Here is a 12,658-nt window from a genome sequence, read left to right on the forward strand (position 1 = left end):
AAAATTGGCCCAGTGTTTCTGGAGAAAAAAGCAAAAATGTGAAAAGTTTACAGACGGACGGACAGCTAGACGGGACGAATAGAGGACAGACAAAATGTGATCAGAAAAGCTCAGGTGAGCTAAAAATGCTGCACAAAGTCATGTGCACTCGAATTAGACTCAGCCTCATTAAAATTTTTTTTAAAAATTAATAAAGACAATTATTAATTATTTCAGTGTAGTCTACTTGCATGCCACATATTAAAATCAGACTAAAAGTGTGTTTGGAGTAGCATTTTGAAAGTATTTCAAAGAAATTTTTATTTTTAGTTACCACGGCAACACAATTCATTTAAATCAATAACCGATTTAAGAATTATGTATCTTAGTGTGTCTACTTGTGTGCCAAGTTACATTGAAATCAGACAAAAACTGTAGGAGGAGTGGCATTGGGAAAAATTGTTTACAGACAGACAGACAAAGGACGCTGTATGCTTTACTATCGCATAAGCTCTTCTGGTCTCTGTGCAGTAGAGCTAACTAGAACTGTCCAAACGGGACAAAATACCCCCCGCTGGGTTTTTTCAGAAGTAAGTTTTTCCATAATAAAGATATGTTTCAAACACGAATTATGAATTTTTTTCTTCCAGTGACCTTGAACTTCCCCAAATGACCTTGGGTCAAGGTCATGACACACCCATGGGTCATGGGCATTCTTTGAGTGAAATGAGAACCTACCAAGTTTATCCATAAGAAAGATATGGACCGGACACGAATTATGAAATTTTTCTTCCAGTGACCTTGAACTTCCCCAAATGACCTTGGGTCAAGGTCATGACACACCCTTGGGTCATGGGCAATCTTTTTGTGAAATGAGAACCTACCAAGTTTATCCATAAGAAAGATATGGACTGGACACAAATTATGAAATTTTTCTTCCAGTGACCTTGAACTTCCCCAAATGACCTTGGATCAAGGTCATGACACACCCTTAGGTCATGAGCAATCTTAATGTGGAGTAGTAGATTCTAATGTCCCTCTGTAAGAAAGATATGGACCGGACACGATTGCACAGACAGACGGACAGACAGACGGACAAGGTGATTCCTATATACCCCACCCCCCAAACTTCGTTTGTGGGGGGTATAAAAATGAGGATACACTTATATAAACAAACCTTAAAGCTGTTCTTTTTACTGACCTGTATTTCCCCCATTTGTCCCTTAGAAATGTGGGCTAAACAAAACAATATATTTTTTGAGTGCCTCTCATAATACATGGTCAACCTAGTTCCTATAAATGAAATTTTATGTACAAAGATAACGAATTTTACTCCAATTTTTATTAATCATTAAAACCGGTGAATGTAATATGTTTTACATTTTTTAAAATATCAAAATAATTTACTTATTTAATTGATTTTTCACTTACATAAATTACAATAATAAACAAGAAATCTGTGAGCCAATGCTCACTAGTAATACCCGCGCTATGATGTAAATAAACACTATCATGTTAATATACACAAGTTCAATTACAGGCAGATGCACAAAAAATATGAAGTAGACATCAGATTCATATCAAAATTAATCCCACCATATGGCATGCCTCAACAAAGAGTGTACTAAAACTTCAAGCATCTGTTATGAATAGTTAATGAGAAAACTGCGACAAAAAATTGTTATGTATGAGACAGATGGATGCACAGACAAACAAGAAGTTGATATAGAAATTGACCAAAAATGTGTTGAATTGTATGGCATGCCTTAGGGAAGATTGTGTTAAAATTTCAAGCATCTGTGATAGGTAGTTGCTGAGAAAACTGCAATGAAGATTTGTTACATATGAAACAGACAAATGCACAGACAAACTGGAAGTTGACATAGGATTTGAACAAAAATGAATCCCACCATATGGCATGCCTATAAGAAAAGATTGTGTTAAAATTTCAAGCATCTGCGATGAGTAGTTGCTGAGAAAACTGCGACGAAAAATTGTTACGCATAAAATGGGCAGACGGACAGACAAACAGGAAGTTGACATCCGATTTGACTAAAAATGTATCCCACCATATGGCATGCCTCAGAAAAGATTGTTAAAATTCAAGTATCTGCGATGAGTAATTGAGTTGCTGAGAAAACTGCGATGAAAATTCGTTATGCATGAAATGGACAGACGCACAGACAAACAGGAATTTGACATCGGATTTAAACAAAAATGTATCCCATCATATGGCATGGCTTCGAGAAGATTGTGTTAAAATTTCAAGCATCTATGATGAGTAGTTGCTGAGAAAACTGCAACGAAAATTTGTTACGGACAGACATACGGACCCACAGTCAGGTAGACAGACAGACAGACACACAAGGTACCCCCTTCTCTTTCGGAGTGGGGGTATAATTATTAAAATAATAGGTGAAAGTTCTAGGGCAAAACTTTTCATAAACTGAAAACAACTTAATAAAAAATTATTGCCATAAGGGGTGCAATTTCAAAAATCTGCTAAAAATTACAATTGCTTTTTCAATATTTTAAAGCTGTGTTTGCCTCTTAAATGTTCAGAAACAGAGATGAATATTTTTGAAGAAATACATACTTTATCATTATAATCCAACAGAGCCCCAAACCTAATACCAGAGCCCCTGACCAAGGGACCAATTACAAAACACACAATTTGACTTTTAAAAAATATGTTACCCCTCTTGTTCATTATGAAGTATGTATATGTGCATAGTAAATACCCATGGACAGAAAAGAAATGGATTTATCATATAATTATATTAAAGTTAGTATATTGATTCAAAAGAGCCCAGGCCTAACTCCAAATCCCTGCATGACCCAGGTATTATGAATTTCAAAATGAAAAGTTTGTCTGCTGAATGACAAAAAGGGACAAACAGGAGGATTTTCAAAGAAATATATAATCTATTTCACTAGAAATGAAATTCACAATTGTGGGAAAAGCACATCCTTGCTTATATTGTATCTATGCACTTGAATTGGTTTGTTAGTTAACACCCAGAAGAAGAGAGGAAGATTTTGAACACACCATGTAATATGATGTACCATACTTTAGGCATGCAGCTATGGTGTACGTTCAATAGACTGGAATTACCTACAAAATAGGGGGATGAATGCTGTACATGGAATTCAAATATCTATACTGAGAAAATCTAAAACTACATGTATAGAGATGGACATGGACGTCCGCTGTCTTATGTTCATTTACTTATAAGCAAAATGATACAAGAAGTGTTTGTCAAACACTGATGCCCCTACCCTGAATTTTTTGGATTATTTACTTTTAATATTTCTTTAATACACAAAAAAATTCTACTTTTCCTTAGCATTAGGGATAAAGTTTACAGTACTTTCTGAAAGTGCAAGGATGTGTTAAGCAAATGAGTCATAAAATTGGTAGTTTTTATTTTATGGTAAATGCTATATAGAGTAAAATAATATTATAAGATATGATACATGTATTATGTACAGTATATATATGGACTCCAAATCTATGTCCCCATTTTAAAATTACTGTGAAAAAGAAAAATTAAAACTAGTTTAAATATGAAAATTTTTTTAACCTGTAGGCATCAGCTAAAAAGTATCAATATTCATTTAAAGAGAGCAACAAAGTTGCATATGGAAGTACATTTAATGATTTTACACTGATCATTTCAGCAAAACACTGCAAGATTACAGAAGATACCAGTGCTAGAAATTATTTGATAATTGATTTTTAAAAAGTTTGATCAGCTTTGTCTAATTCGATCAATACATTCAGTAATGTACTTATTTTTAAAAAACCAAAACTTCTCCTCTGCTTTTAAGGGCTTGGAACCTTCTGCTTGAAATCACATTTAAATATGTTAATTCAGGCAGGCAGCATTAAAAGTTTTGTGCCTTTTTTCATTTTTTGGTTTTTTTTTTTCTTTTTTTTTTTCTTTCATTTTTTTTAATTTCATCTTTCTTTTTTTAGTTTTTTTTGTTTTTTGTTTTTTCTTTTTTTGTTTTGTTTTTTTTGTTTTGTTTTGTTTTGTTTTGTCTTGTTTTTTTTTTTTTTTTGTTTTTTTTTTGCACAAAACTTGCCAATGAGATTAAATAATTTCACATTTACAACTTACAATTTTTACATTAACAATTTCACATCAACAATTCACAATTTTTACATTAACAATTTCACATCAACAATTCACAATTTTTACATTAACAATTCACCATTCCACATCAACAATTCACAATTGCATTAAAAAAAAATCACAATTTACCGTAACATTCACAAATCACAATTTAACATTTTTAGAGGCAAATCACTATTTTACATTTTCAAATGCAATTCATAATTTTACATCCATTTCTTTCACTGCATATTTTCTAGTCTCATCATTATATTATGCATTCATTTTCACAATAAACCATTATAACCAAGAGACAATACAAATTATTACTGCTACAATAGCTGTCAGACAGTAATTACATGTTCTAAGAATACTTATGTCATATTTAACAATTATTACATCTAAAACATAATTAACTAATAACCCTTTCAATGCTGAATAACGTTATGTATATAACCTTAAGGATGCTGTACTATGACGTCAACTGAGACGTAAAATTATTGTGTGAGGGAAAAAGCATCAAATTGATCATGAAACAAGCTCCTGTTTAACCAAGATATAGGATGTCAGGAAAATGCGTAGAAAAGAGTAATATTTAGTCCCATAATTTTTAATTTCCATACAGTAAATTTAGCAAATATTAATCCTAGCTGGTATTTGCAATGACAGACTTTATATATAACAAAAGAGACACCAAATCTTTTTTTTTTTCAAATATTATTTCTACTAAATGTTATTGATTTATAACTGCATCACAAGAAAACGAGCCCTTATATATAAGCCTGGTACTTTTTGAATGTAGATATGAATAACTTTTAGAAATATGTAATGATTTATCTCATTTTTTCAGTATTAACAGAGTTGAAACTCATCATAAATGCTTAAAGAGGTCATTTATTATTAGTACATACTGATATAACATGAATTTATTAGAAAGGCTATATTTAAAATAATGTTTGTTTGTCCTTTCCTGTCTCAGCTAAGGTAAAATTACTGGGTTGGTAGGTAAGTGGGATTTTTTTTCTTGAAAACATATTTGTTATATACATTGTATAAAATGATATATTATATAAGACCCCCCAAAAAATTATCATGTCCTGAAATGTTAAAATAAAGTTTTGAGTCATGACATTTTTAGTCCAACGGTTGGAGAAGCTAGGAAACCAAACCATTTTTTAGAGATGGCCTCAGGTTGATTTTATTTTTCCATCTTTCCCATATTACTCTTTTTAATTATAACGATCAGAAATCTTAAGAGTTGGTATGCTGGCATGTTTTTAATAATAATGAGAAATGTTTGATTTTTTTTGGGGGGGGGGTGTTCAGGTTCATTTTCTGTATATCAGTAGGCATCCGAAAACAAACCAAATTTTATTTTAGGCCCATATGCAGATTTCTTGATAGTTTTTTTTTGTCGTATGATTGATATTACGTAATGTTAACTGATTGATGGTTTTGAAGATTTTCATTACATTTGAATGACACCCATATGTCCCCGCGGCCACCTTATACAAGTGAAAATACTTTTTATTAATTTTCTCTCAAAAGATGTCGCCATGTGAATATAAATTAATCTTTTATCAGAATATCAATACCCCCTAGAATGCCATATTGTCTTCTCAGCTTAATCCATTTTAAAATCTATAGTTTCTTCTGTTCCAATTATTATCAAGCATAAAATCACTGCCAGTATAACTTAAATATTCTTCAACAATGAGTATAATGCTTACAAAAACAAAACAAACAAAACAGAAGAAAACAAACAAAACAAATGAACACTAAAACTGCATCTATATATGTATCTAGCTGTAATTTTCTTCACAATTTGAGTTGTAATAATTGAAATTTCAAAGTGACTTGTATCAGAAGATTTTAATATTATTATGAACTACTACTTTTAAATGTATTTAATACACAATTTTAATTCTTTTAAATAAAAATATTTTTTGAAAGACTAAATGCATTTTATAAGACATTATTCAGAATGGAGAAAATAAAGACTGTGTAAAATGTACATTTAACTCTCTCTATGAAAAAAAATAAACATATTTATGTATCGCCGAGGAAAAATAAGTAAACTGTCAGAGGACAATGAATCATTAAAAAAAACTTATGGTATGGTGTGCCATATCTTATTTACAATGCTAGCATACTCCTAAACTGACGTCATAACTTTACGTCAAAATAAAGAAATAAAACGTCGTATTTACACCAGTACCAATTTAAAAAATAAAGACTTATATACTTTTGTCAGAATATAGATTATAATCACTGTATTTAATTTAAACTGAGATAAATGATTAATAAAAGAAAAAGTAAAACATTTATTAGAAAGCGACTTTTTAGTTGCTTTGGCGTGAAAAACGTTAAATTCATCTAAACAATACCAATAACTAACTAGTATCTCATTGGCATAACAATAAAAGGAAAATGAAAGACAAAGCAGCCTCCAACTAGTCCCTTTCAGCTTCTCCTCCCCGAGCCAGCCTGGCAACCGTGGCGGCGAAGGAACTTAAGTTCCAGCCAGTAATGCCCCAGGGTATCGTAAAAACCTACTTACAACTAGCCTTCAACTACTTCATCTTAATAATATGGATATATATATACACATGTATATACATGTATAGCTAATGAAGAAAAAAAGAGAAAAGTGGGGGGTCAGTGTGGGAGGAAGACGGAGTACCCGTAGAGAACCCACGTGTCCGAATGGGCGACCCCATACCCTAACATAATTCGGACACCCTTTACAAAAATATTTTTAGAATAGACTTTGAAAAAACATTGTTACTAGAAATTGCATAATTCACATCAGTGTTTTGAAGATTTGGATTGATCCTGCATTTATTAAGTCCTGCTTCTTCATCCATATATGTTACTTCTAAAAATTCTTTTATTTTCTGTAAATAAACAAGGCAATAGGTAATTGTAAGGTTTGAATAAAAAACAAGAGGCCCATGGGCCACATTACTCACTTGAGCACTGTGGCTAGGAAAAAACAAGAAATTTGTTTATTTTTGAAAAGTTCAAACCCAAAAGTAATCCCAACCATTCCTTAAAGAGGAGAGGGTATGATTTGCCCAAACTTAAATCTACACTACCCGATAATGCTTCCATATAAATATGACCAATCATGGCTTTGTTGTTCTTGAGAAGAAGATTTTTAAAGATATTAAAATTTTTAAAGAATTATCTTATATATTTCTATGCAAAACTTTTGTCAGCCATTATGCCCCGCCCTACCCCCAGGGGTCATGATTTAAACAAACTTGAATCTACACTACCTGAAGATGATTCAACATGAGTTTCGTCTTTCCTGTCCCTAAGGATCTTGAGAAAATGATTTTTAAAGATTTTTCCTTTATATTCCTATGTAAACTTTGATTGGTCATTGTGGCCCAACCCTACCCCATGGTGTCTTGAACAAACTTGAATCTACACTTAACCTGAGGATGATTCCAAATGGGTTTGATTAGTTTCATCTTTCCTGGCCCAGTGGTCCTTGAGAAGATTTTTTTAAAATGACATTAATTTTTCACCAATTCATAATGATTTCCCCTTGAAAGAGGGTGTGGCCCTTCATTTGAACAAACTTGCATCCCCTTTAGGTCTCACACAAGGAAATAATTTCACTATAAATTACTATATAGCTTGAATTAAATTATTTAATTAATTAGACTCTCAGCAGATAATTCATGAAAGAGAAAATATAGATTAATGCTTAAACAAAAAATTGAGATCAGAAAAAGTATGCATTGTGTGGCTTTTAAGAAAGAAAATTGACAGTAAACTTACCTACCCGAAATGCATGTGGGATTCACATGTTGACAAACAGCCTACACACCATCCAGGAAGTTGCATCATGTGCACCTGAAAAAAAGAGTTCCTTTTAATTCAGTGGGATAATTCTGCTAAAGATATGATATTCCTAGTACATGAGCCCAAATTTAATACTGTAGGCCTAAAATAAAATGCCAAAAATGAAAAAAGAAAAAAAATTGTCTCTATATATATGGAATCTTAATTGATTAAGTTCATTTTGATTGGCTATTTCCTTGCGTAAGACCTTTAAGACAATTAAAAGTTAATGAAATAAAATGAAAATTGCAGAAAATGTCTAATATTTATTTACCTTTCATATGCTAGTGCAAAAAAAATTAATTTTTTTCCTTAAGGGATGAAAAATAGGAGATAACTCTTCCTAACAGTTTTAGAATTTTAGGCTAGATTTCTTTACAAATTCATCTATAGTATATTGATTTCAACACTTTAAAAAAATTTTTAAGTGAATTATTGAGAAAAAAAAATGAATGAAATGAAAGCTGAAATATTGGAGTTTTTGGCTATCTGCTAAAAATAATTTTCAACTCTAATGAATGAGCTCTAATTAGCTAAGAAACAGGAAGTTAACTGATTTTTAAGGAATTAATTAGCAAAAAAGTGAAAATCTTAATAAATTCTTAAACAAAGTCAGAGACTGGAAAAAATGGTGTCAAAGGAGACTTCAATAATGTACCTTGGAGCTTTGGTAACAGTGATCACTGATTAATGGCTGGTGATTAAGATAAGGGGTTCTTAAGCAGTGGGGGTGATGAGGCTTTTCCATCAGTCATCAAAGAATGGAGTTTCTCTTAGAAGTCCTGGCAGCTCTAAAATAAATAAACAACACGAAAGTTTACAATTTACAGTTTACAAGTTTACAAAAATGTGCACCACATACAATAGCATATTCTTTAGAAAAAGTCTACAAGTATACAGTTAAATAATTATCATCCAAAAAAGGACCAAAATGGTTGCATCAACATCAATACAAAAAAGAAAGTATTCCTCACAACAAAGGCCAGAAGAAAATAGGGACCACCAGCCCAGACCAACTTCTAGTTCCCATGAGAAGACTAAGTAAAGAGGATTTTCAGGACATTGTACGCCCACAGAAAAATGGAACGTTTGCTGTTATAGATGCTGAGAGCAGAAGCAGTGAGATGAAGTTTCTACGACCTGGGCCAAGTGAGGCCCAGCCAGTAGACACCTACATGGAATCTTTGTCAGATGACCCAACTTCACCAAGAAAAGACTGCTAAATTGTGGAACAATGCATTTAAAGAACACTCACATAAGTTTCCAGACTGTGATGGTCCACTGGACTGGAATCAGCATGGGGAGGAAAAACGACACCTGGCATGGCTCCTTTCCATCCGATGTAAGAAGTGCTACTATACCAGTCACTGAGAAAAGCTTTACGAAGAGGTGAGAAGATCTGGCAGGGGACGAAGAGCTGCACAGCTGAATGTGGCCTTGGCTGTCGGTCACCTGGGTACCAGTCTTACAACAGAGGGTATGCGTGGTATGCTTCTTGGTGCAAATATTGAAAACCAGTGTCAGCCACCAACATGCAACAGACCTGCAACAAAGTGGGGAAAATTATTACCAATGTAAATAAAAACAGTATGAAGAAAATTCGGCAGAATATTCATGAACTTAATGAAAAATGTGGACTTCCGGATGCCCCCATTAGAGCGGAAGGAGATGCTTGATACAATAATGCCAGCTTCAGTGCCATGGGGAAAACCCCATTCCAAGCTGCCACCCAAGTGACGAATAACGTAAGTGAAAATGTAACCCAGAGGAAGAATGTGGTACATGTAGCAGTTTTCTGTGGGAATAAACTATGTAAGAAAGGCGCACACCTAAGAAGCAAAGGAAAGGAAGTTACCTGCCCAGGACATGAAGACTGCACTGCAACCATTCCCCCGGAGACCACCATTGGAGACGAGAAGAGATGGGCTGCTAATTCTGTTGGTGAGTTACAAAGTGATGACCGTCCTCTAGTAATATCCCATTTCACCAGTGATGGAGACAGTGCCGCTGCATCTGGTGCATCTGAAAAACAAGGAAATGTGATTGAAAACCTTAAGGACTTGCGTCACTTCTTTGACTCTAAGGCTCCACTCAGCAGTCACATGTTTCCGGGAAGAACCAAGGCCATAAGAGAATTCATGAAGAGAAGATTTGCCTTGGACCTGAAGCCTCGATGCAGGACAGAGTATGAGAATTGCTACAAACACTACTCCGGTGACTTACCTTTGATGAAGCGTGCTGTGTCTATGTGGTTGGTTCCCTCATAAACTGCTACCAGGGACAGTGTGGGAAGTCCTGTCAAGTTCTCTATTCCTTTTCTTGTCATGGACTGAAAAGCAATATGTGGAAATCTTCAGTGTTGCCTAGTGACTTTGAATTAAACTTGACAGAAAAAGACAAATGTTTGTTAAAAGACTGTATAAATTTGACTTTAGGACAAAGTAATCTTCATAGAATCAAATATCATACTTGTACACAAAAATCTGAATCTGTAAATAGGGCTAATTAAAATCATATCCAAAATGTATTACAAGTAGTAGAAATTTTGAAAGTAGAATACATAAAGTTGTGCACTCACTGAATAGGGTTCATGGAAACTCAACACTGGAACTTTGTGAATCTGTAGGGGCACCTGTTGTAAAAGGAAGTAGAGTGGTCCATCATGTAAAACAACAACAAAATAGACAAAATTACTTTAAAATGAAACAAAAACTGTTAAAATACGAATCTCAAAGAAAATACTACAGATCAAACAAATATCAGCTGTACGATAAAAAAATATAAAGACACTTACTGTAAATCATTGACAGATCCAAAATTAAAAAGGAAGTTGTATAAGACTGTGAAGGGGGGACATTTCAAATGTGTAAAATTTGTATTTAAAATATATTTTGTGAACTATCTTACATGTAATAATTGTTTTCATGGTTCATAATGCATTGATTATTTTCAACTGTGTAAATGGGGAAAATGTGGACATGTGAATAAATGTATTACAGTATGTGTAAAATGTGATATTTTCTTATACGAGAGAGTCTGTACATGTAAAAATGTTATATTCTTTATTATTTAGCTCATTAAAATAATTTGAATTAAAAACCTTGTTTTTCTTACCTGTGTGATGAACACTACAAAGGTTACAGAGGTAATTGGTAGAAATACGGGTATTATGGGTGTCAAAACTGTCTGTTGATGACCAGACTGCATGTCGTATTGTTTATCCACCATTACTGATCTTTTCAAGGGGAGACAACTCCTGAAATCAGAAAAATTTGACTGAAAATGAGAGCTACCTGTCCATCTTAAGGTCTCACTGCGGAAATAATTTCCCTATATATTAGTTTAGAGCTTGAATTAAATTATTTAATTAATTAGACTCTAAGCAGAAAATTCATGAAAGAAAAAAATAGTTAATGCTTAAACAAAAATTTGAGATCAGAAAAAGTATGCCTTATGCGGCTTTTAAGAAAGAAAATTGACAGTAAACTTACCTACCCCAAAATGCACATGGGATTCACATGTTGACAAACAGCCTACACACCATCCAGGAAGTTGCATCATGCGCACCTGAAAAATTCTTTTAATTCAGTGGGATAATCTATTAAAAGATATATTCCTGGTAAAGAAGAACCTGAAACAATAGAACATTTGTTGTGGGAATGTGAACATGTTCAGTCCCTCTTAGAGAATTTTGCAAACTACTGTTTCAATAAAATACACTCTACTCTAACTTTTTCAAAAAACGAGTTTTTATTGGGCTCCACGAAGAAAACTGATAAACTTAAAAATATCATCACCTTACAAATAAAACATTATATCTATCTGTACAAATGTACAAACAGAAACATCTCCTTAGGTGGTTTGATATCATATATTAAGACAATGTATGAATTACAAAATTATACATCTCATAAAAATAAAGAAAAAGAATGTTTTGATGAAAGCTGGAGGCCATTAATTGATTTATTTTCTTAACCATCTCTCTCTCTCTCTCTCTCTTTCTCTGTCCTTCTCTCTCTATCTCTTTCATTCTCTCTCTCTGTTTTTCTCTCACTCTCTCTCAATGTTTTGTCCTTTTGTAAAAAAGTTTTTCAAAATGCAATAAATTATAAAAAAAAAAATTTGAATGTATCAGTACATGAGTCCAAATTTAATACTGTAGGCCTAAAACAAAATGCCAAAAATGAAAATATAAAAAAAATTTGTCTCTCTATATATGAAACTTTAATTGACTAAATTCATTTTGATTGGATATTTCCTTGTGCAAGACCTTTACCCAAGGATACTTTGTAGCAAGTTTGGTTGAATTTGGCCTAGTGGTTCTTGAGAAGAAAATGAAAATGTGAAAAGTTTACGACAACAATGATGACAGACAACAGACAAATTTTGAACAGAAAAGCTCAACTGATCCTTCGTCTCAGGTGAGCTAATAAGACCAGGTAAAATTTAAGCCAGCTAGTTAACTTGAATTTGTAAATAAAATGATCTTGGATAATGTCACATACCTAATAAATGTCAGATCAGCATCCAGTTGTTTTTATCAGGTCCATTTGGGTGCATCTACTGTTTTCACCAAGTCCTGTTGGGTGCATCTACTGTTTTCACCAAGTCCTGTTGTCCTGTCTTCTTGGGTGTATTTGATGTTCCACTATGTTTGCTGTTCCACCATGTCTTTTTGGGTGCATATGCTGTTTCCACATCTTGGA

The 12,658-nt window shown here is 33.1% G+C and overlaps 1 protein-coding gene across 1 annotated transcript; it reads right to left on the reverse strand.

Moving 5' to 3' along the window:
• Nucleotides 1-7,892: 7,892 nt before the first annotated feature.
• LOC134273112 (uncharacterized) lies at nucleotides 7,893-11,180 on the reverse strand. The gene is made up of 8 exons (XM_062755291.1): nucleotides 11,067-11,180; nucleotides 10,531-10,584; nucleotides 10,176-10,281; nucleotides 9,940-9,974; nucleotides 9,808-9,881; nucleotides 9,208-9,495; nucleotides 8,611-8,743; nucleotides 7,893-7,964 (listed from the first exon to the last, which is right to left on the reverse strand). Exons 1-7 carry the CDS (start codon nucleotides 11,178-11,180, stop codon nucleotides 8,707-8,709), a joined length of 708 nt encoding a protein of 235 aa, XP_062611275.1. The 3' UTR covers nucleotides 7,893-7,964; nucleotides 8,611-8,706.
• Between the last annotated feature and the right edge of the window lie 1,478 nt (nucleotides 11,181-12,658).

This window comes from Saccostrea cucullata, unplaced genomic scaffold, assembly GCF_032062105.1.
Source record: "Saccostrea cucullata isolate Sc308-1 unplaced genomic scaffold, CSIRO_AGI_Scuc_v1 ctg7872, whole genome shotgun sequence".
NCBI classification, from domain to species: domain Eukaryota; kingdom Metazoa; phylum Mollusca; class Bivalvia; order Ostreida; family Ostreidae; genus Saccostrea; species Saccostrea cuccullata.